General features: G+C 35.0%; 1 protein-coding gene across 1 annotated transcript; it reads left to right on the top strand.

The window, feature by feature from the left end:
• Positions 1–162: 162 nt before the first annotated feature.
• Positions 163–18306, top strand: LOC133535952 (nuclear distribution protein nudE-like 1-B). The gene is made up of 9 exons (XM_061876046.1): positions 163–6243; positions 6846–6942; positions 7127–7280; positions 8941–9089; positions 9205–9341; positions 9414–9572; positions 13445–13539; positions 13612–13745; positions 16367–18306. Exons 2-9 carry the CDS (start codon positions 6857–6859, stop codon positions 16425–16427), a joined length of 975 nt encoding a protein of 324 aa, XP_061732030.1. The 5' UTR covers positions 163–6243; positions 6846–6856; the 3' UTR covers positions 16428–18306.
• The last annotated feature ends 4971 nt before the right edge of the window (positions 18307–23277 follow it).

Genomic DNA, 23277 nt, shown 5'->3' with positions numbered 1-23277 from the left:
AAACTTTTTCACACACTCAATAATGAAAACATGGGGGCCATTTACATATTTATTTAAAAAAATATACAACATATATATATATATATGTATATATATATATATATGTTGTATACCTTCATTGTCAAAACCCTGTTTTTTGAAATTCCCCCTAAATTTGTTTTTCAAAGTTTAATATTTGATGTGAAGTAATTGGAGCTTTAAATATGTCAATAATACATAACATTGATTTTAATTCATTATTAGTTTTGAAGAACAACAGATAAACAAAGAAAAAATCCCACTAAAACTCTTGGGGACCCAAAAGGGTCCCACTCATAAAAGTGTTAAAAATGAGCCATACTTTTTTTTTTTTTTACTGTCAACACATAAGTCTCTAGATGGACTTCAGAAGTATCCGTCAATTATATGTGGGTTTTTTTTCATGTTTTTTGTTTGTTTTATGCCCTTTTAGTCATTTAGATGGCAAAAAATATGCAATATTTTCCCAAAAATAATTTCAAAGTGTAATATTTGATGTGAAGTAATTGGAGCTTTAAATATGTCAATAATTCATAACATTGATTTTAATTCATTATTAGTTTTGGGCAATGACAGTTAAACAAACAAAAAAATCCCACTAAAGCTCTTGGGGACCCAAAAGGGTCCCAATCATAAAAGTGTTAAGTCATACTTTTTTTTTTTTTTTTTTACTGTCAACACATAAGTCTCTAGATGGACTTCAGAAGTATCCGTCAATTATATGTTTTTTTGTTTTTTTTTCATGTTTTTTGTTTGTTTCATTCCCTTTTAGTCATTTAGATGGCAAAAAATATGCAATATTTTCCCAAAAATAATTTCAAAGTGTAATATTTGATGTGAAGTAATTGGAGCTTTAAATAGGTCAATAATTCATAACATTGATTTTAATTCATTATTAGTTTTGAGGAACAACAGATAAACCAAAAAAAAAATCCCACTAAAACTCTTGGGGACCCAAAAGGGTCCCACTCATAAAAGTGTTAAAAATGAGTCATACTTTTTTTTTTTAACTGACATAAGCCATACTTTTTTTTTTTTAACTGACATAAGTCTTTAGATGGACTTCAGAAGTATCCGTCAATTATATGTTGTTTTTTTTTTTCATGTTTTTTGTTTGTTTTATGCCCTTTTAGTCATTTAGATGGCCAAAAATATGCAATATTTTCCCCAAAATAATTTCAAAGTGTAATATTTGATGTGAAATAATTGGAGCCTTTAATATGTCAATGACAGCAATGACAGTTAAACAAACAAAAAAATCCCACTAAAACTCTTAGGGACCCAAAAGGGTCCCAATCATAAAAGTATTAATTAAGTCATACTTTTTTTTTTTTTTTTACTGTCAACACTTAAATCTCTAGATCAACTTTAGAACTATCCGTCAATTAAATGTTTTGTTATTTTTTCATGTTTTGTTTTTTTTTGTTTTTGATTCCCTTTTAGTCCCTTTGTTTTTAAATGGCAAACACGCAAAATATACAATATTTTCCCCAACAAACATTTCAAAGTGTAATATTTGATGTGAACTAGTTGGAGCCTTAAATGTCTCAATATTTCATAACATTGATTTTAATTCAGTATATTTTTGAGCAATGACAGTTTTAGGTAAAAATAACAGATTTGTGTTATTAGAGTCAACTTTGCGACTTTTTCTTGTTAAATTTCACCTGTTTGCTTCTTTTATTCTACTTTTTTTTAATCTTGTTTTTAGTAGTATTTTTAGAAAGTGCCAGAAATGGCCCCCTGGCCACACTTTGGACACCCCTGCTTTAGTGCGTGTTATGAATGTCTTTACTGTATTTGCACAGTTGGTCATTCCAATCAGAGATCAGAACATGTTTTTTTTATCAAACCCTCCAGATAGGAACAAACAACAGAATAGACAATGTCAAAGTTTTGCGTGTTGACGACCTGACGACACAGCTGCAGGCTGCTGTGCACCAACACCCCCTCAATAGGTCAAAGGTTAAAGAAAGATGGCCACACGTCAAACGCTTTTCCTTGTTAGGTCGTGCTCGGTTCCGACCCTGCTCAGAACTGTCAGGAAGTCTTGTTGGAGCTTCCTTGCTGTCTTCATTACAATAGCTTTTTCACATTCGATTTTACCACAGAAATTACACTTTTTGTGAGCAAAATGTTCGTTGGAAAATTCTGTTCAAAAATGAGAATATAAAATTGAAGTGTGTAAAAATTTAGTATGAAAATATCAGTGTTCAAAAAGTACGTATATCATAATTCACTTCGGAAATATCAGTTTTTTTAACATCAAATTACACTGACAATTTCCCAGACTACAAATTTGTGGGCAAAATCTTTGTTTAAAAATTCAGAGTCAAAAAATTGGTATATAAAAATTCTGTGTAAAAATTCTGTATGAAAATCTCCGTGTAAAAAAAATTCAGTGTAAAAAAATAAATGTATAAAATTAAATGTAAAAATTCTGTATTAAAATATCTGTGTATAAAAATTAAATGTAAAAATGATGTATTAAAATGTCTGTGTAAAAAAATTCAGTGTAAAAAAAATAAATATATAAAAATTCAATGTAAAAATTCTGTATTAAAATATCTGTGTATAAAAATTAAATATAAAAATTATGTATCGAAATGTCTGTGTAAAAAAATTCAGTGTAAAAAAATAAATATATTAAAATTCGATGTAAAAATTCTGTTTTAAAATATCTGTGTATAAAAATGAAATGTAAAAATTCTGTATTAAAATGTCTGTGTAAAAAAAAAATCAGTGTGAAAAAATAAATATACAAAAATTCAATGTAAAAATTCTGTATTAAAATATCCGTGTATAAAAATTCAGTGTAAAAAATAAGTATATATGAAATTCAGTATGTAAAAATTATGTGTAAAAATTCTATATTAAAATATCTGTATAAAATTTCAGTGTAAAAAAATATCAATACATAAAAAATCAGTGTGTAAAAATTCACTATGAAAATTGTGTATAAAAATTCTGTGTAAAAATTAAGTATATAAAATGCAGTGTGTAAAAAAACATCGTTTAAAAATTCTGTGTAAAAATTCTGTATTAAAATATCTGTGTATAAAAATGCAGTGTAAAGAATCAATATATAAAAACTCTAGTGTGTGAAAATTTGCTATGAAAATATCAGTGTATAAAAACATAGCGTAAAAAATAAGTATATAAAATTCAGTTTGTAAAACTTCACTTTGGAAATATTAGTGTTTAAAATTTCAGTGTAAAAAAAATCACAGTACAGAAATCCAGTGTGTAAAAAATGTTGTACAAAAATATCTGTTTAAAAAATTCACTATAAAGAAATTGAGTATGGAAATATCAGTTTAAAAATTCAGTGTGAAAAAAAAATTATGCATTACAACAAATATTTCTGCACTGAATTTTATTACATTATCTGTCGGCATTTGGATCCTTCATATAAAAATTATGTGTAAAAATTCTGTATTGAAATATCTGTGTATAAAAATTCAGTGTAAAAATAATCCATCCGTCCATTTTCGTCTGCTTGTCCCTTTTGGGGGTCACAGGGAATCAATATATAAAAATCTAGTGTGGAAAAATTCACTATGAAAATATCTGTGTATAAGAATTCAGTGTAAAAAAGTAAATATACAAAATTCAGTGTGTAAAAATTCACTTTGGAAATATCAGTGTTTAAAATTTCAGTGTAAAAAAAAACAACAATATAGAAAACCAGTGTGTAAAAAATGTCATATAAAAGTCCATGTTTAAAAAAATCAGTATATGTAAAAATTCAGTATGGAAAAAAACGATGCGTTCCAACAAATATTTCTGCACTGAATTTTATTCAAATAAATTTGTATACACATTTTTTTTACCACATTATACAAAATTTGACAAGGCTGTGTTTTAACTCCATTTTAAACACATTTTGCTCACAAATGAAATTGTCAGCATAATTGGAAGTAAAATTCAAATTAAAAAAAAATATGTTTCATAAATTCAACAGTCAGTCAAAAAGAGCTTCCGTAAAAAAGACTCAAATTAACCTCCATAGTTTGCCATTTATTGTTTTAATGATGTTAAATTTGTTATTTTGCGCTAAAAAAACACATTATCGAACAATTGATTTCTCTCGTACAAAAAATTCAAGTTTGATTAAATAAGAAGTATAAAAATCATTTTTCATAAAGGAAAAAAGTGAAAACTATTGTAATGGAGTTTAGAACTCCAAATAAAACTCTGCTTTTATTCTAATTGAGTCAGAAGGAAAGGTTGAAAAGTGTAGTGCGTTTACTGTGGCGCCCCCTGGTGGTGATGAGAGGTATTGTGTCTCAGATGATGATGAGGATGATGCTCATCAGCCTCAAGTGCGTGTGTGTGTGCGTGCGTGTGTGTGTGCGCGTGCGCGAGGAAGGCCACGCTGCCTGTGGGCGTGGAAACGTGCTTTCATCGTCAAGAACTGGCCTGGAAATGTTGCTATTTTTGTCCACACCGATGCAAGCATCCTGTTTATTTTGAGCAGAGTGTTTATACGAGATATATTTCTGAAGGCTTTTTACTCGCAAGATTTCAGACGTGGGACCGGACTTTCCTTCCGTGTCACATGCAAACCACGACTCAATGCGTGGTGTACATACAGGAAATAGAAATATAAATATACTGTAGAGGAATACTAGCTGACTAAACACATGACAACTTTTATTTTGACACACTTAGCCTCCCGTTCTAATCTTGTCATTTATTTTGGAAACAAGACGAGGTTGCCATGACTACGTGATTATGAACAGAAGCTGCAATACACTTTAGGAATTATTCTTCACACCAACAAAGAGTCGTACTTGTCTGCCTCCTTCTTTTTCTCTCAAATAAAAGTCATCGACTTTCCCGTGTTTGGTCAGACTAAACTGCAGAGGGCAGCGGGCCCGAGACATTGAAACAACGTTGACAACTTCTCGAATTAGGTCCTATTATTTTACAACGTTGAAACATGCCTTTTGATGACATTAAATCAACGTTGGGTTCTGACGTTAATTTGACTATTGAAGTTTGCTCATTTTACAACTCAAATATAACGTTAGAACATGCTTTTTAGTCAATGTTGGGTTCCCATGTTGATTTGACCATTGAAATATGCTCATTTCTCAACAACTTGGGTCCAAACGTTGGTTATTGTCTGACTTTACAAACACAACTATTGTGCATAGTTGCTGCAAAGTCATTTTTAAAGGACAAGTACGTGTAATCAACCTTGTATTAATGTCTCCAGCCTGCTGAACAAGTCGGATGATCAAAAATCAATCATGTTGTGTTGCTGTGAAAAAGTCAGTTTTTCTACCTGATTAGGAATGTAAAACCTTGCAGGTTGTGTGTGTGTGTGTGTGTGCGAGTGTGTGTTGTGTATACGAGAGTGTTGGTACAAATGTGCAGCATGCTTTTCAATGTCGCAACTTTGCTGCGTAACAAAACCCATTATTTTGCGCACAAAGCGTCTTTAATGTGCTGCCGGATGTCTAAAAAGTCCGGATTTTACTTTCCAGCTGACGAGGCCCTAAAATGTTTGTGACAAACTGTGTTGATGCTGTTCAAAGTTTGGACTTTAAAAAAAAAAACGTGAACATCTTGTCCCGAAAATGTGTGAGGAAAAAAAAAAAGTCATCAGAATGTTGCAAAAACTATTAAAACCGTTTTTTTTTTGTTTTTTTTTATAGAACTTTCATTCTGGTGTTTTTTGTTGTTGCTTAAAGTTGAGTAATTCATTCATGCTAAGCAGTGGTTGCCATGGGAACAGGTAACAAACATTGAAGGACCAGGATTCAGATCAGGAAGTAAATAATAAAAAACAACAAATGTATCCGAGTCATCATTTTCTCTTTCGCTCCTAAATGAGCGACGTTGGCGGTTTCACTTGCTTAAGCGACCTTTTGCCTGGCAACACGTGACGTCACGAGATACCTTACATTAAAAATACGTTCCGTACGTCGTGTAACCTCAACGAAATTGATACTAAATACTTTGCTAAATATTTTATAATTACACCTGAGTGTCCCGGGTGCGTTGAAATGTCACGTCGACATTTGTAGCTCAGGAAAAACAAAACAAAAACAACACGGAGTTGAGTATTTCCTGCATGTTCCAGATGACGGCCAGCAGGGGGCGCCGAGTGCGCTGAGCTCTGAGCAGCGTTGCGTCACGTCAGGGCGGCGAAGAAGAAGAAGCTCTCGGCGATAATAAAAGGTGTCATCTATCTTCACCAGGGATGTCCGGCAGGTTAGGTTTTAATCTTCTTTTTTTCTTCTCTCTGCTTTTATTTCATATACAAAGCTGCGAGCAAATGTGAAGTGATTCGTCGTTGACTCGTTGAGTTTATTCCCTCGCTGTTTGACAGCGCGCTGTCGAAATGTATTAATACTGTACAATAATGTAATAATCCTACTTATGTATTCACTATTCGACTTACATTTTTAATAACCAAATACTAACAGCATAATAGCCGTGAATGTGTAATCTTCTTAGGAATTACGATCTTCGAGCGGTCCCTGAAGTATACACAAATATGATTGGCCCAAGGAACGAGGGACTTCTTGTTTGTGTACACTTCAGGGGCCGCTCGGAGATCGTATTACCTAAGAATATTACACATTCACGGCTGTTATGCTGTTAATATTTGGTTAGTTAATGTTGTTTATCATCATTTCCCACTTGGATCGATACCACAAACATGGCAGTGATAGTTGATATTATTATGATAATAATATAATTACATGTGCTGCTTGATGTGAACTCTGCAAAAAGTCATCTTTGATCTCATCATAACAGACTCATCATATGCTGACATTGTAAATAAATCATCATCACTTCCTTCCTGGTAGATGCGGTTGCCATGGAAACAGATAAGATACCCAAGTTCTCCTCCAAGGACGAGGAAATCCACTTCTGGAAAGCTCTGTACCTGAAGTACAAGACAAGGTGCGTGATTGTTGTCCTGCTTTTATTTCTGTGTTTATTTCCAGCATCCCAGAAGGAAAGAGACTTTCTTTGGTTGCTTTGCTGCAGCTTGCAAGAAAGAGAGAAAGAAAGAGAGAGGCTTACGGCGAGTCTCCGCTTCTTACGTAACTCAGGCCTCTCTCTCTCTGTCGTTGTGGCCCCGCAGCTGCCAGGATGCTCGTGAGGAGCTGCTGGAGTTCCAGGAGGGCAGCCGGGAGCTGGAGGCCGAGCTGGAAGCTCAGCTGGGGCAGGCCGAGCGCCGCCTGAAGGACCTCATCTCTGACAACCAGCGGCTGAAGAGCGAGGTGGACTCACTTAAGGTGAGCGGTTACTTTGAGTCACACTCTCGTGACTAAAATGTCATTGAGTCATGTTTTAGTCATCTAAATGGGTTTACTTTAAGTCATAAACTTGTGACTAAACTCTCTTTTAGTCATGTTTTAGTTATTTAAATGGATTTACTTTGAGTCACGCTCTTTTGACTAAAACGTCTTTTAGTCATGTTTTAGTCATCTAAATTGATTTACTTTGAGTCATCATCTTGTGACTAAACTCTCTTTTAGTCATGTTTTAGTCATCTAAATGGATTTACTTTAAGTCATACTTTTTTGACAAAAATGTGTATTAGTCATGTTTTAGTCATCGAAATAGATTTACTTTGATTCATACTCTTTTGACTCAAATGTTTTTTAGTAATGTATTAGTCTTTTAAATCAATATAATTTCAGTCATACTCTTAACTAACATTTATTTTAGTCATGTTTTAGTCATCTAAATCGATTTAGTTTAAGTCATACTCTTTTGACTAAAATGTCCTTTAGTCATGTTTTAGTCATCTAAATTGATTTACTTTGAGTCATTGTCTTGTGACTAAACTCTCTTTTAGTCATGTTTTAGTTATCTAAATGGATTTACTTTAAGTCATAAACTTGTGACTAAACTCTCTTTTAGTCATGTTTTAGTCATTTAAATGGATTTACTTTGAGTCATACTTTTTTGACAAAAATCTCTATTAGTCATGTTTTAGTCATCGAAATGGATTTACTTTGATTCATACTCTTTTGACTCAAATGTTTTTTAGTAGTTTTAGTCTTTTAAATCAATATAATTTCAGTCATACTCTTAACTAACATTTATTTTAGTCATGTTTTAGTCATCTAAATCGATTTAGTTTAAGTCATACTCTTTTGACTAAAACGTCTTTTAGTCGTGTTTTAGTCATCTAAATGGATTTACTTTGATTCATACTCTTTTGACTCAAATGTTTTTAGTAATGTATTAGTCTTTTAAATCAATATAATTTCAGTCATACTCTTAACTAACATTTATTTTAGTCATGTTTTAGTCATCTAAATCGATTTAGTTTAAGTCATACTCTTTTGACTAAAACGTCTTTTATTCATGTTTTAGTCATCTAAATGGGTTTACTTTGAGTCATAGTCTTGTGACTAAACAATCTTTTAGTCATGTTTTAGTTATTTAAATGGATTTACTTTTTTAGGATCATACTCTTTTGACTAAAACGTCTTTTAGTCATGTTTTAGTCATCTAAATTGATTTACTTTGAGTCATCGTCTTGTGACTAAACTCTCTTTTAGCCATGTTTTAGTCATCTAAATGGGTTTACTTTGAGTCATAGTCTTGTGACTAAACAATCTTTTAGTCATGTTTTAGTTATTTAAATGGATTTACTTTTTTAGAGTCATACTCTTTTGACTAAAATGTCTTTTAGTCATGTTTTAGTCATCTAAATGGATTTACTTTGAGTCATAGTCTTGTGACTTAAAACTCTTTTATTCATTGTTTTGCTTAGTTATGCTCCTACTTTAGTCAGGGGGTTTGTCAGCGCTGACACAGCCTGGGAGACTGCGAGGAGAAGGAGGGAGAAGAAGGGGAAGGGGAAGGGTGGTTGTGATGGTGTTGTTGTCCCCGCCAGGAGAGGAAGAAGGGTGGTTGTGATGGTGTTGTTGTCCCCGCCAGGAGAGGCTGCAGCATGAGAAGTGTGCGAGCCACCAGCAGATGTCCCTGCTGGAGGACGAGGTGCTGCAGACGCGCAGCATCCAGGAGCAGCTGCACAAGTACGTGCGAGAGCTGGAGCAGTCCAACGACGACCTGGAGCGCGCCAAAAGGTGGGTGCAGGGTGCAGGGTGCAGGGTGCGGGGTGTGGGGTGCGGGGTGTGGGGTGCGGCCCCCCGGGACTTTCTCCTCCTTCTCTTCTGAGCGGCTGTGTCGCGGCGCCCTCAGAGCCACCATCGTGTCCCTGGACAACTTCGAGCAGAGACTCAACCAGGCCATCGAGAGGAACGCCTTCCTGGAGAGCGAGCTGGACGAGAAGGAGTCGCTGCTGGAGTCCGCGCAGCGCCTCAAAGACGAAGCCCGAGGTGACGCCGCCCGGCCTGACAGGACGTCCATAAAACAAATACAATTAAAAACTACTTATTTTTTTTTTTTAGATCTGCGTCAGGAGTTGGCGGTGCGTGATAGGCAGGCAGACGGCGGCAGGACGTCCGCTCCCAGCTCGCCCACGAGGGCCGACTCCACCTCGCAGGCGACGCTGCACACGAGTGTCCATCACACGGGTGCCCACCACGCCTTCCTCGCCAACGCCACAGGTAAGTGATCCCTAATGTTTTGGCACACAGGTCAATGACCCCTAATGTGTTGGCACACAGGTCAGTGACCCCTAATGTGTTGGCACACAGGTCAGTGACCCCTAATGTGTTGGCACACAGGTCAGTGACCCCTAATGTGTTGGCACACAGGTCAGTGACCCCTAATGTGTTGGCACACAGGTCAGTGACCCCTAATGTGTTGACACACAGGTCAGTGACCCCTAATGTGTTGGCACACAGGTCAATGACCCCTAATGTGTTGGCACACAGGTCAGTGACCCCTAATGTGTTGGCACACAGGTCAGTGACCCCTAATGTGTTGGCACACAGGTCAGTGACCCCTAATGTGTTGGCACACAGGTCAGTGACCCCTAATGTGTTGGCACACAGGTCAGTGACCCCTAATGTGTTGGCACACAGGTCAATGACCCCTAATATGTTGACACACAGGTCAGTGACCCCTAATGTGTTGGCACACAGGTCAGTGACCCCTAATGTGTTGACACACAGGTCAGTGACCCCTAATATGTTGGCACACAGGTCAGTGACCCCTAATGTGTTGGCACACAGGTCAGTGACCCCTAATGTGTTGGCACACAGGTCAGTGACCCCTAATGTGTTGGCACACAGGTCAGTGATCCCTAATGTGTTGGCACACAGGTCAATGACCCCTAATGTGTTGGCACACAGGTCAGTGACCCCTAATGTGTTGGCACACAGGTCAGTGACCCCTAACGTGTTGGCACACAGGTCAGTGACCCCTAAAGTGTTGGCACACAGGTCAGTGACCCCTAATATGTTGGCACACAGGTCAGTGACCCCTAATGTGTTGGCACACAGGTCAGTGACCCCTAATGTGTTGGCACACAGGTCAGTGACCCCTAATGTGTTGGCACACAGGTCAGTGACCCCTAACGTGTTGGCACAGAGGTCAGTGACCCCTAACGTGTTGGCACACAGGTCAGTGACCTAACGTGTTGGCACACAGGTCAGTGACCCCTAATGTGTTGGCACACAGGTCAGTGACCCCTAACGTGTTGGCACACAGGTCAGTGACCCCTAATGTGTTGGCACACAGGTCAGTGACCTAACGTGTTGGCACACAGGTCAGTGACCCCTAATGTGTTGGCACACAGGTCAGTGACCCCTAATGTGTTGGCACACAGGTCAGTGACCCCTAATGTGTTGGCACACAGGTCAGTGACCCCTAATGTGTTGGCACACAGGTCAGTGACCCCTAATGTGTTGGCACACAGGTCAGTGACCCCTAATGTGTTGGCACACAGGTCAGTGACCCTTAATGTGTTGGCACACAGGTCAGTGACCCCTAATGTGTTGGCACACAGGTCAGTGACCCCTAATGTGTTGGCACACAGGTCAGTGACCCCTAATGTGTTGGCACACAGGTCAGTGACCCCTAATGTGTTGGCACACAGGTCAGTGACCCCTAATGTGTTGGCACACAGGTCAGTGACCCCTAATGTGTTGGCACACAGGTCAGTGACCCCTAATGTGTTGGCACACAGGTCAGTGACCCCTAATGTGTTGGCACACAGGTCAGTGACCCCTAATGTGTTGGCACACAGGTCAGTGACCCCTAATGTGTTGGCACACAGGTCAGTGACCCCTAATGTGTTGGCACACAGGTCAGTGACCCCTAATGTGTTGGCACAGTGCTCCTAACCAATCAGAGGAATCCTAGCAAGTACACATACAGTTTGTTCCAGGGCGATACAATACCAATTATTAATAGTCAGATATCAATATTCAATATTAGAAGTCAGATATCGATATTGATTATTATTAGCAGTCAGATATCAATATTCATTATTAGCAGTCAGATATCAATATTCATTATTAGTAGTCACATATCGATATTGATTATTAGTAGTCAGATATCGATATTGATTATTATTAGCAGTTAGATATCAATATTGATTATTAGTAGTCACATATCGATATTGATTATTAGTAGTCAGATATCGATATTGATTATTAGTAGTCAGATATCGATATTGATTATTAGTAGTCAGATATTGATATTGATTATTAGTAGTCAGTTATCGATATTGATTATTAGTTGTCAGATATTGATATTGATTATTAGTAGTCAGATATCTATTTTGATTATTAGTAGTCAGATACCAATATTGATTATTAGTAGTCAGATATCAATATTGAGTATTGGTAGTCAGGTATCGATTGTGATTACTAGCAGTCACATGTCGATATTATTAGTAGTCAGATATCAATATTGATTATTAGTAGTCAGATATCAATATTGATTATTAGTAGTCAGACACAGATATTGATTATTAGTAGTCAGATATCGATATTGATTATTAGTAGTCAGATATCGATATTATTAGTAGTCAGATATTGATATTGATTATTAGAAGTCAGATACCAATATTGATTATTAGTAGTCAGATACCAATAATGATTATTAGTAGTCAGATATCAATATTGAGTATTGGTAGTCAGATATCGATATTGATTATTAGCAGTCAGACACAGATATTGATTATTAGTAGTCAGATATCGTTGTTAATTATTAGTAGTAAAGATATTGATATTGATAATAGTAATCAGATATCGATATTGATTATTAGTAGTCAGATATCGATATTCATTATTAGTAGTCAGATATCGATGTTGATCATTAGTAATCAGATACCGATATTTATTTTTAGTAGTCAGATATCAATATTGATTATTAGTAGTCAGGCATTGATATTGATTTTTAGTAGTCAGTCACTGATATTGATTATTAGTAGTCAGATATCTATTTTGATTATTAGTAGTAAGATACCAATATTGATTATTAGTAGTCAGATATCAATATTGAGTATTGGTAGTCAGATATCGATTGTGATTACTAGCAGTCACATATCGATATTATTAGTAGTCAGATATCAATATTGATTATTAGTAATCAGATATCGATATTATTAGTAGTCAGATATTGATATTGATTATTAGAAGTCAGATACCAATATTGATTATTAGTAGTCAGATACCAATATTGATTATTAGGAGTCAGATACCAATATTGATTATTAGTAGTCAGATATCAATATTGAGTATTGGTAGTCAGATATCGATATTATTAGTAGTCAGATATCAATTCTGATTATTAGTAGTCAGACACAGATATTGATTATTAGTAGTCAGATATCATTGTTAATTATTAGTAGTAAAGATATTGATATTGATAATAGTAATCAGATATCGATATTGATTATTAGTAGTCAGATATCGATGTTGATCATTAGTAGTCAGATACCGATATTTATTTTTAGTAGTCAGATATCAATTTTGATTATTAGTAGTCAGACACAGATATTATTAGTAGTCAGATATCGTTGTTAATTATTAGTAGTAAAGATATTGATATTGATAATAGTAATCAGATATCGATATTGATTATTAGTAGTCAGATATCGATATTTATTATTAGTAGTCAGATATCGATGTTGATCATTAGTAGTCAGATACCGATATTTATTTTTAGTAGTCAGATATCAATTTTGATTATTAGTAGTCAGGCATCGACATTGATTTTTAGTAGTCAGATACTGATATTGATTATTAGTAGTCTGATATCGATATTGATTATTAGTAATCAGATATTGATATTGATTATTAGTGGTCAGATATGGATATTGATTATTGTAATGAAATATCGATATTAATTATTAGTTGTCAGATATTGATATTGATGACAGTAGTCAGATACTGTGAGATACAGCTCTGTCGTGTTATTTGATGGATCATGAAACTGGTGGCGCTCCTTCAATGAGAGCTGCGGACTAAGTATGTCCCCGCTTGTATGTGGACACTTTGTAAAGCTTGTGGTCACACCTGCACAGGTGTGCCCTCGGTCTACGGCGGCAACTCTCCGCTGACTCCCTCCGCCCGAATGTCAGCGCTCAACATCGTCAGCGATCTGCTCAGGAAAGTCGGGGTGAGTTTCTTGGGACTCCTGATGACCTCCCCTGCCCTCATCGCGGTCCTCGTCCTTGTCCTCTCTCCGCAGGTCCTGGAGTCCAAGCTGGCGGCGTGCAGGACCCAGGCCAAGGAGCAGAAGGCCAGGAAGCTCTACACTCTGGACAACGACAACGTGCTCAACGCCAACACCGCCGCTCTCCACATCTCCTACTTGGACAAGGCGTGAGTCCTTTTTTTCCCTCCCTCAAATACGATGATGTCATGATGACGTCATGATGATGTCATGATGATGTCATGACTCGTGTTCTCATGTCAATTAAAACTGCAGCTAACAAACAAAAATGTATTTGCAAAAAAAGGGTTTGATTAAAAATATGTAAATATTTTTTCAAACAAAATAGTTTTGGTTAAAATTCCTACTTTCTTCAACTTTGCGGGCGTCAAGAGAGAAAGAGAGAGAGACAGAGAGAGAGAGAGAGACACTTTGTCTTTTTAGGAATAATTCCTTGGACACAGGAGAACTTTCAGGGCAAAAAGCAAAGAATTGAAAAGAGAATTAGATAGTAGTTTTTGTTTTGTAATTGAGGACTATTGACTTTGTTTGTATCAAACAATTTTATGTCATAAAAGAAAAAAAGGAGCAAATTGAATCATGTGTTGATATTGTTTCATTGAACAATTTGACAGTTAATACATGGGATTGGTATCTGTATCAGCCGATCTCACTCATGGATGACTGATATCGGAATCAGCACTAAACTTTGATCGGAACATCCCTACTTTTTTATGCAACCAAACAAAAAATTAATTCGCGACCAAAAAAAAGATTTACAAATGAAACATTTTTGGGGGAAATCTTTAAAAAAAAAAAAAAAAAATTACAAAAAATAGTTTTAGTCACAAATTAATTTTCATCAAGTTTTTTGGGGGGGTTGGTTGATGATGACGTTAAATCTTGTGGGCGTGTGGAGAGAAAAGTCTCTTAAAGCAACTGAACAAATGTTTGCTTTGTAACAACAAAATGTGGATATGAAACAGATACCCAAAAATTATTTTCAACAAAAAAAAGGTTAAAAAAGATTTCAAACAAAAAAATATTAAACACAAAAGATATAATTGTTTTTAACAAAAAAATATTTTAAACAAAAGATGAAAAAAAACGGTTTTAAATAAATGAATACATAAATATCTGACAAAAATCATCTTAAACAAAAAAAAGGCTTCAAACTAAAACATATTTAAACAACAAAAATGTTCAAAATAGATTTTAATTGTTTAAAATCTTTTTTTGTTTAAAATATTTTGGGGGGTTTAAGACCTTTTTGTCAGATATTTATTTATTCTTTTATTGAAAACATTTTTAGTTCATAATCTTTTGTTTAAAATATTTTTTGTTAAAAAAAAATTTCAACCAAAAATAAGGATATGAAATGAATACCAAAAAATGTAACAAAAAATAATTATTTTCAACAAAAAAAGGTTAAAAAGATTTCCCCCAAAAAATATTACACAAAATTTTTTTAACAAAAAATATTTTAAACAAAAGATTATGTACCAAAACAGGTTTTAAATAAATGTATAAATATCTAACAAAAAAGATCTTAAACAGAAAAAGATTTTTTAAAAATACATATTTTAAACAAAAAAGATTTTAAACATAAAAAGATTATAAACAACAAAAAGGTTCAAAAAAATTTTATACAAAAAAAAAGATTTTAACTGTTTAAAATCTTTTCTTTATTTAAAATCTTTTAAGATCTTTTTGTTAGATACTTATTTATTCATTTATTTAAAACCTGTTTTGGTTCATAATATTTTGTTAAAAATCTTTTTTGTTAAAAAATAAATAAATAAATAAATCTTTTGTGTTTAATATTTTTTGTTTGAAATCTTTTTTAACCTTTTTTTTTTTGTTGAAAATATTTTTGGGGATTTATTGCATTTTCCTATTTTTTGCTGCAAAGCCATTATTTGTTCAGTTTGTTCATTTGTTGGTTCATAATCTTTTGTTTAAAATATTTTTTGTTAAAAAAAAATTACAACAAAAAATATGGATATGAAATAAAAAAAATATAAAAAAATTTCAACCAAAAAAGGTTAAAAAAGGATTCAAACAAAAAATAGTAAACAAAAGAAAACAAAAAACGATATATAAATTTTTTTTTTTAACACAAAATATTTCAAACAAAAGATTATGAAGCAAAAAAGGTTTTAAATGAATTAATATCTTAAACAAACAAAAAAAAATGAACTAAAAAATATTTTACAAACAAAAAGGTTAAAAAAAGATTTTAAACAAACTTTTTTCCGTTGGGACTCAACTTAGTTACTTAATATCTTTTTATGTCACAAAATGTCTTGGGGGCGGTTTAACTCGGTTGGTAGAGCGGCCGTGCCAGCATCTTAAGGGTTCAAGGTTCGATCCCCGCTTACGCCCTCCTAGTCCCTGCCGTTGTGTCCTTGGGCAAGACACTTAACCCACCTGCTCCCAGTGCCACCCACACTGCTATAAATGGAACTTACATATTGGCTTTCACTATGTAAAAGTGCTTTGGGTTCACTGGAGAAAAGTGCTATATAAATATAAATCACTTCCATCTTTCCAAGATTTTGCATATTTGCATGTGAGTGGCTCTACTTCCTGGTCAGATAAAGGCAACAAACTCACAACAAAAAGTTTTGCAGACAAAAAAAATGGAATTGAAGTAAAAAAAATATTATTTTTTTGTTTGCAATTTTTTTTTTTTTTTTATTGTCTTTAATCCATTTTGTGTTTTTTGGCCTGAGAAGACAAGCTTTGTGTCTCGGACACAAGAAGTTGTGACCTCCATTTGTGTTTGCAGCCAGGACGCAGGCACCCTCACCACGGCCCCCCCCGCCGCACCTGTGCCCCTCGCCGTTTGACTCTCTCGCCACGCCCCCAGTCGCTCTGGCCCCGCCCACCCCGCCGTGTGCGCAGGGGGCGTCACGGCAACACTGGAGTAATATGCAAGGAAACTGTCCACTCAGCAATAAGTGTGAATAATTGTGTCCTGCTTATATTCTTGATGTTCGTCAACATGCTGAAGGAGTCTTCTTGCTCTGCTTTTGGACAAAAGGCATCAAGTTTGTGAGTCACATGACAGCGGTCACTATAATGGTCATATTGATCCTTAGCATTCCAAATCAACACACTTCTCCTCTTTTACCTGCACTTTTGCTTTCATTTTGTCACGTGCAATATCACTTGTTGTTTGTATATTTATTCAGGAATAATACTGAAAGAAACGTTTCAATTAAAAAAAGACTTTTTTTTTCGCCGTTATTGAAAGTCGTTCACAACTTTTATGATAATTGCTGGGGGTGTGATTGGCAGGACGAGGCTCCGCCCACCTGTACAGTCATCCATCACCACATCGCACTTCAAAGACAGCAACTCACTACTTTTTTTTTTTTAAATTTAGCATTTTTAACATTTTTTTGCCGGAATTAAATGTTTTTGAGCATAAAAGTGTCAAAATAAAGTAAAATTAAAGCTGCAAGCAGCGATGGACGGGAACTACTTTTGCCTTTACCCATTCAATATATCTTTACCTGCACGTTACCTACCTTCCCTGCATCCTGGGGTCACACTGGTGCTTCTTTCTGTCACCCTTACACGCTGGTGCTTCCTGCCATCACCCAGACAACATATATTTACCCACACATTACCTACCTTCTCTGTATCCTAGAGTCAAACTGGTGCCTCCTTCTTTCACCCAGTCAACATATCTTTACCTGCACATTACCTACATTCTCTGCATTGTGTGGTCACGCTGGTGCTTCCTGCTTTTAAGCGGCCATCAGCGCGGCGGTTCTTTGAAGGCTCGTAAAATCAAAACCAGAGCAGTTAGACAAACTCTTTGCGCAACTTTTAATCAAAAGGGTTCAATCTCTTTCCTGTGCGAGTTTGAAGCCGACACAACAAACGCACTCAGAGGAGATAATGTTTGAAAAAACGTGACGGGTTTTTACAAAACTTTTGTTTTGAAGGGGTAATTGCCAACTTCCTGTAAATTTTTGCTGAAGGATGTCAATTAATGAAATGTAGGTCTAAGTGAGACCTACATAGAGGTTTTTGTTTCATGTCTCCACGACATTCCTACCAGAAGTTACAAGCAGTTTTGCCTGTGTTTTTGTCCTAGGAGCAGTTTTGTCTGTGTTTTATTCCTAGGGGGCGCTAGAGCGCAATTTTAGGTTTTGGGTTTTGTTTTTTTGTTAGATGGCCATTTTTGCCAGTCCTGATGTGTGTGTCCAGTTTGGCGAGTTTTGAAGCATTTTAAGGGGGTCAAATTACAGTTCTAAGAGGCGGCGGTATAATAATAATAAAACCTTAGAAATACAATAGGGTCCTCGGTCCCAAAGGGACATTCGGTCCCTAAATATCAGTTCTACAGCAGTGTTGGCCCCGAAAGGAGACCTGACCAATCAGTATCTGGGCCACTGATTGGTTACTGTAAAGCAGGGGCGTCCAAAGTCTGGCCCGGGGGTCTTTGGTGGCCCGCAGGTCATGTTTTAACGGCCCAGGGCACATTTAAAAAATATTATTATGGAATCAAAATAAAAGAGCAAACAGGTAAATGATGAAGGCAGGTTTGTTTTTTTTACTTTAAAACTGTCATTGCCCAAAATATAATAATGAATCACAATTAATGTTATTGATAATTATTGACCTATTCAAGGCTATAGTTGCTTCACATCAAATATTACACTTTGACATATTGCATAGTTTGTGGTTGTCGTGTGAAAACATTTTTTTTTATTTTTTTACAAAAAAAAACCTGGTAAAATAATGTAAAAAAATAAAGACTTTTATGAGTGAGGCCCTTTTGGATCCCCCAAAATTTTAGTGGGATTTTTTTCTTTAAACTGTCATTGTTCAAAACATCCATCCATCCATTTTCTACCGCTGGTCCCATTAGGGGGTTACAAGGGGATGCTGAAGCCTATATCAGCTGCATTTTGGGCAAAACATAATAAATACAAATCATTGTTGTTATAAATTATTGACCTATTCAATGCTCTAATTACTTCATATTAAATATTCCACTCTGAAAATCTTTTTGGGAAAAAATACTGCATATTTTGTGTATTTGAACACCAGGGTTTTGAACAAAAAGGGCATAAAACACACCCCCCAAAAAATACTTCATAGCAACAGATACACCTGAAGTTGATCGAGAGATTTAAGCATTGAATAATAATAATAAAAAAAGTCTTATCTTTTAAATTTTCTTTATGACTAAAGAAGAAAAAAAAAAATATTAAAAAAAAAAAAATATATATATATATATATATATAAAAACATTCATATTTGTACATGTATGTGTACACATACATATACACATATATGTATATATACACATACACATATATACATACATATATACATACATATATGTACATATAAAGGTCTACACATACATATACACACACACATGTATATATACACATACATATTTGAATACACATACATATATATATATATATATATATATATATATATATATATATATATATATATACATACATATATGTACATATGTTTACACATATTTGTATACACATACATATATATACACATACATATATTTACATACATATGGTACACATACATATACACATATATGTATATATACACATACATACACATACATATTTGTATACACATACATATATATACATATTTATATATATACATATATGTACATATGTGTACACATACATATACACATATATGTATATATACATACATATATATATATATATATATATACACATACATATTTGTATACACATACATACATAGATATACACATAGACACACACACACACATATATATATATATATATATATATATATATATATATATATGATTTGTATACACATACATATATATCCATCCCATCTATCCATTTTCTACCGCTTATTCCCTTTTGGGCCGCGGGGGATATATATATATATACATATATATCTTGATTGGATTATCCGGAGAATAGTGCTCGATACATACATACATATATATATATATATATACACACACAAACCATATGTATACATGTATACAGTATATATACATATATGTATGTATGTATATATACATATATATGGTCATATGAGGCCCTGCATGCTTTTATATTTCTGTGTGTGGCCCTCGGTAGAAACATTTTGGACACCGAGCACAGGTGACTAAAAAGGTGTTATTTCATGTTTGGGGGGCTTTAACAACGTAAAACATTTAAAATGTCATATACATGTTTTTTTTTTATTCTGTAGCTATGAACATTTGTTGTTTTATAACAAAGAATTCCCATGCATGACCACCAACCAAGAGGGGGGAGTTTAACCTGGATGACGTCACTGTCCCCTGGTGGGCAAACATAGAACTACATGTGGTTGAAGACTCCCTTTTGACTTTCTGTGCTGGTTGAATGGTTGATGAGTGTGTCTCCACACACACACTTTAGGAAGAATGGTTGATGAGTGTGTCTCCACACACACACTTTAGGAAGAATGGTTGATGAGTGTGTCTCCACACACACACTTTAGGAAGAATGGTTGATGAGTGTGTCTCCACACACACACACTTTAGGAAGAATGGTTGATGAGTGTGTCTCCACACACACACTTTAGGAAGAATGGTTGATGAGTGTGTCTCCACACACACACATCAGGAAGAATGGTTGATGAGTGTGTCTCCACACACACACTTTAGGAAGAATGGTTGATGAGTGTGTCTCCACACACACACATCAGGAAGAATGGTTGATGAGTGTGTCTCCACACACACACATCAGGAAGAATGGTTGATGAGTGTGTCTCCACACACACACTTCAGGAAGAAAAGAGGCACCAGTATTCAGCTTTCTCCATCTTCACGTGCAGGAATGCAGTTTTGTGACCAGATGGACTTTTGTTGCACTTACATCACGTCCACTTCATTCTTTTTATTTCAAATGTTTCCTCTACTCTTCCTCATCTCTGCCAGCTCCTCCTTTTGCTTCTGTCTCCTCTCCATCACTTCCTGCAGCCTGGCATCGCGGCGTGTTTGCTCCTGTGCCCTCAGCTGGTCCACATCCTGCATGAACCTGTGCCTGTGTGAGGGCAAAGGTCGCCTTAGAACACAGCTGGAAAACTCAAGGCCCGGGGGGGGGAGGGGGTGGGGGGGGCAACAAATCATTCTATGTGGCCCTTCTTTCAATTTTGACAGGGAAAGAAAAAGCACTATACATGTGTGATATCGACATTACAATATACATGTGTGATATCAACATTACACTATACATGTGTGATATCAACATTACAATATACATGTGTGATATCAACATTACACTATACATGTGTGATATCAACATTACACTATACATGTGTGATTGATATCGACATTACACTATACATGTGTGATATCGACATTACACTATACATGTGTGATATCAACATTACAATATACATGTGTGATATCGACATTACACTATACATGTGTGATATCAACATTACACTATACATGTGTGATATCAACATTACAATATACATGTGTGATATCAACATTACACTATACATGTGTGATATCGACATTACAATATAATGTGTGATATCAACATTACACTATACATGTGTGATATCAACATTACAATATACATGTGTGATATCAACATTACACTATACATGTGTGATATCGACATTACACTATACATGTGTGATATCAACATTACAATATACATGTGTGATATCGACATTACAATATACATGTGTGATATCAACATTACAATATACATGTGTGATTGATATCGACATTACGCTATACATGTGTGATATCGACATTACACTATACATGTGTGATATCGACATTACACTATACATGTGTGATATCGACATTACACTATACATGTGTGATATCGACATTACACTATACATGTGTGATATCAACATTACACTATACATGTGTGATATCGACATTACACTATACATGTGTGATATCGACATTACACTATACATGTGTGATATCGACATTACACTATACATGTGTGATATCGACATTACACTATACATGTGTGATATCGACATTACACTATACATGTGTGATATCGACATTACACTATACATGTGTGATATCGACATTACACTATACATGTGTGATATCGACATTACACTATACATGTGTGATATCGACATTACACTATACATGTGTGATATCGACATTACACTATACATGTGTGATATCGACATTACACTATACATGTGTGATATCGACATTCCAATATACATGTGTGATATCGACATTACACTATAGATGTGTGATATCGACATTACAATACACATGTGTGATATCGACATTACAATATAATGTGTGATATCAACATTACAATATACATGTGTCATATCGACATTACAATATACATGTGTGATATCGACATTACACTATACATGTGTCATATCGACATTACAATATGTGTGATATCAACATTACACTATACATGTGTGATATCGACATTACACTATACATGTACATGTGTGATATCAACATTACACTACACATGTGTGATATCGACATTACACTCTAAATGTGTGATATCGACATTACAATATGTGTGATATCAACATTACAATATACATGTGTGATATCGACATTACAATATACATGTGTGATATCGACATTACAATATACATGTGTGATATCGACATTACACTATACATGTGTGATATCGACATTACAATATACATGTGTGATATCGACATTACAATATACATGTGTGATATCGACATTATACTATACATGTGTCATATCGACATTACAATATACATGTGTGATATCAACATTACACTATACATGTGTGATATCGACATTACACTATACATGTACATGTGTGATATCAACATTACACTACACATGTGTGATATCGACATTACACTATAAATGTGTGATATCGACATTACAATATGTGTGATATCAACATTACAATATACATGTGTGATATCGATATTACAATATACATGTGTGATATCGACATTACAATATAATGTGTGATATCAACATTACACTACACATTTGGGATATCGACATTACACTATAAATGTGTGAAATCGACATTACACTATACATGTACATATGTGATAACATTACACTATACATTTGTGATATCGACATTACAATACATGTGTGATATCAACATTACAACACATGTGTGATATCGACATTACACTATACATGTGTGATATTGACATTACAATACACATGTGTGATATCAACATTATACGTGTGGTGTCGACATTACAATATACATGTGTGATGTCAACGTTATACATGTGTGATATCGACATTACACTATACATATGTGATATCGACATTACACTACACATGTGTGATATCGACATTACACTACACATGTGTGATATCGACATTACACTACACATGTATGATATCGACATTACACGATACATGTGTGATAGTGACCTTTCACGTCTACGTGTGTGATATCGACATTCCAAGTATACGTGTGTGATATCGACATTACAATACACATGTGTGATATCGACATTCCAAGTCTACTTGTATGATATTGACATACCTGTTAAAGAAAGCAGCAGCCAGGCCAACAAACAAAGTCCCAAACAAAAGTGGTTTGGCGAGGCGCTTCCCCGCAGAAAACGTGAGTGGCTTCGTCATGTCGGTGTTTGTATAAAATGACCGACATGAGATACAAATAATCTGTTAGTATAATCTTACACGAGACGATA

The sequence above is a fragment of the Nerophis ophidion genome, linkage group LG17, assembly GCF_033978795.1.
Source record: "Nerophis ophidion isolate RoL-2023_Sa linkage group LG17, RoL_Noph_v1.0, whole genome shotgun sequence".
Lineage (NCBI taxonomy): Eukaryota > Metazoa > Chordata > Actinopteri > Syngnathiformes > Syngnathidae > Nerophis > Nerophis ophidion.
This window is presented reverse-complemented; position numbering and strand designations above follow the sequence as displayed.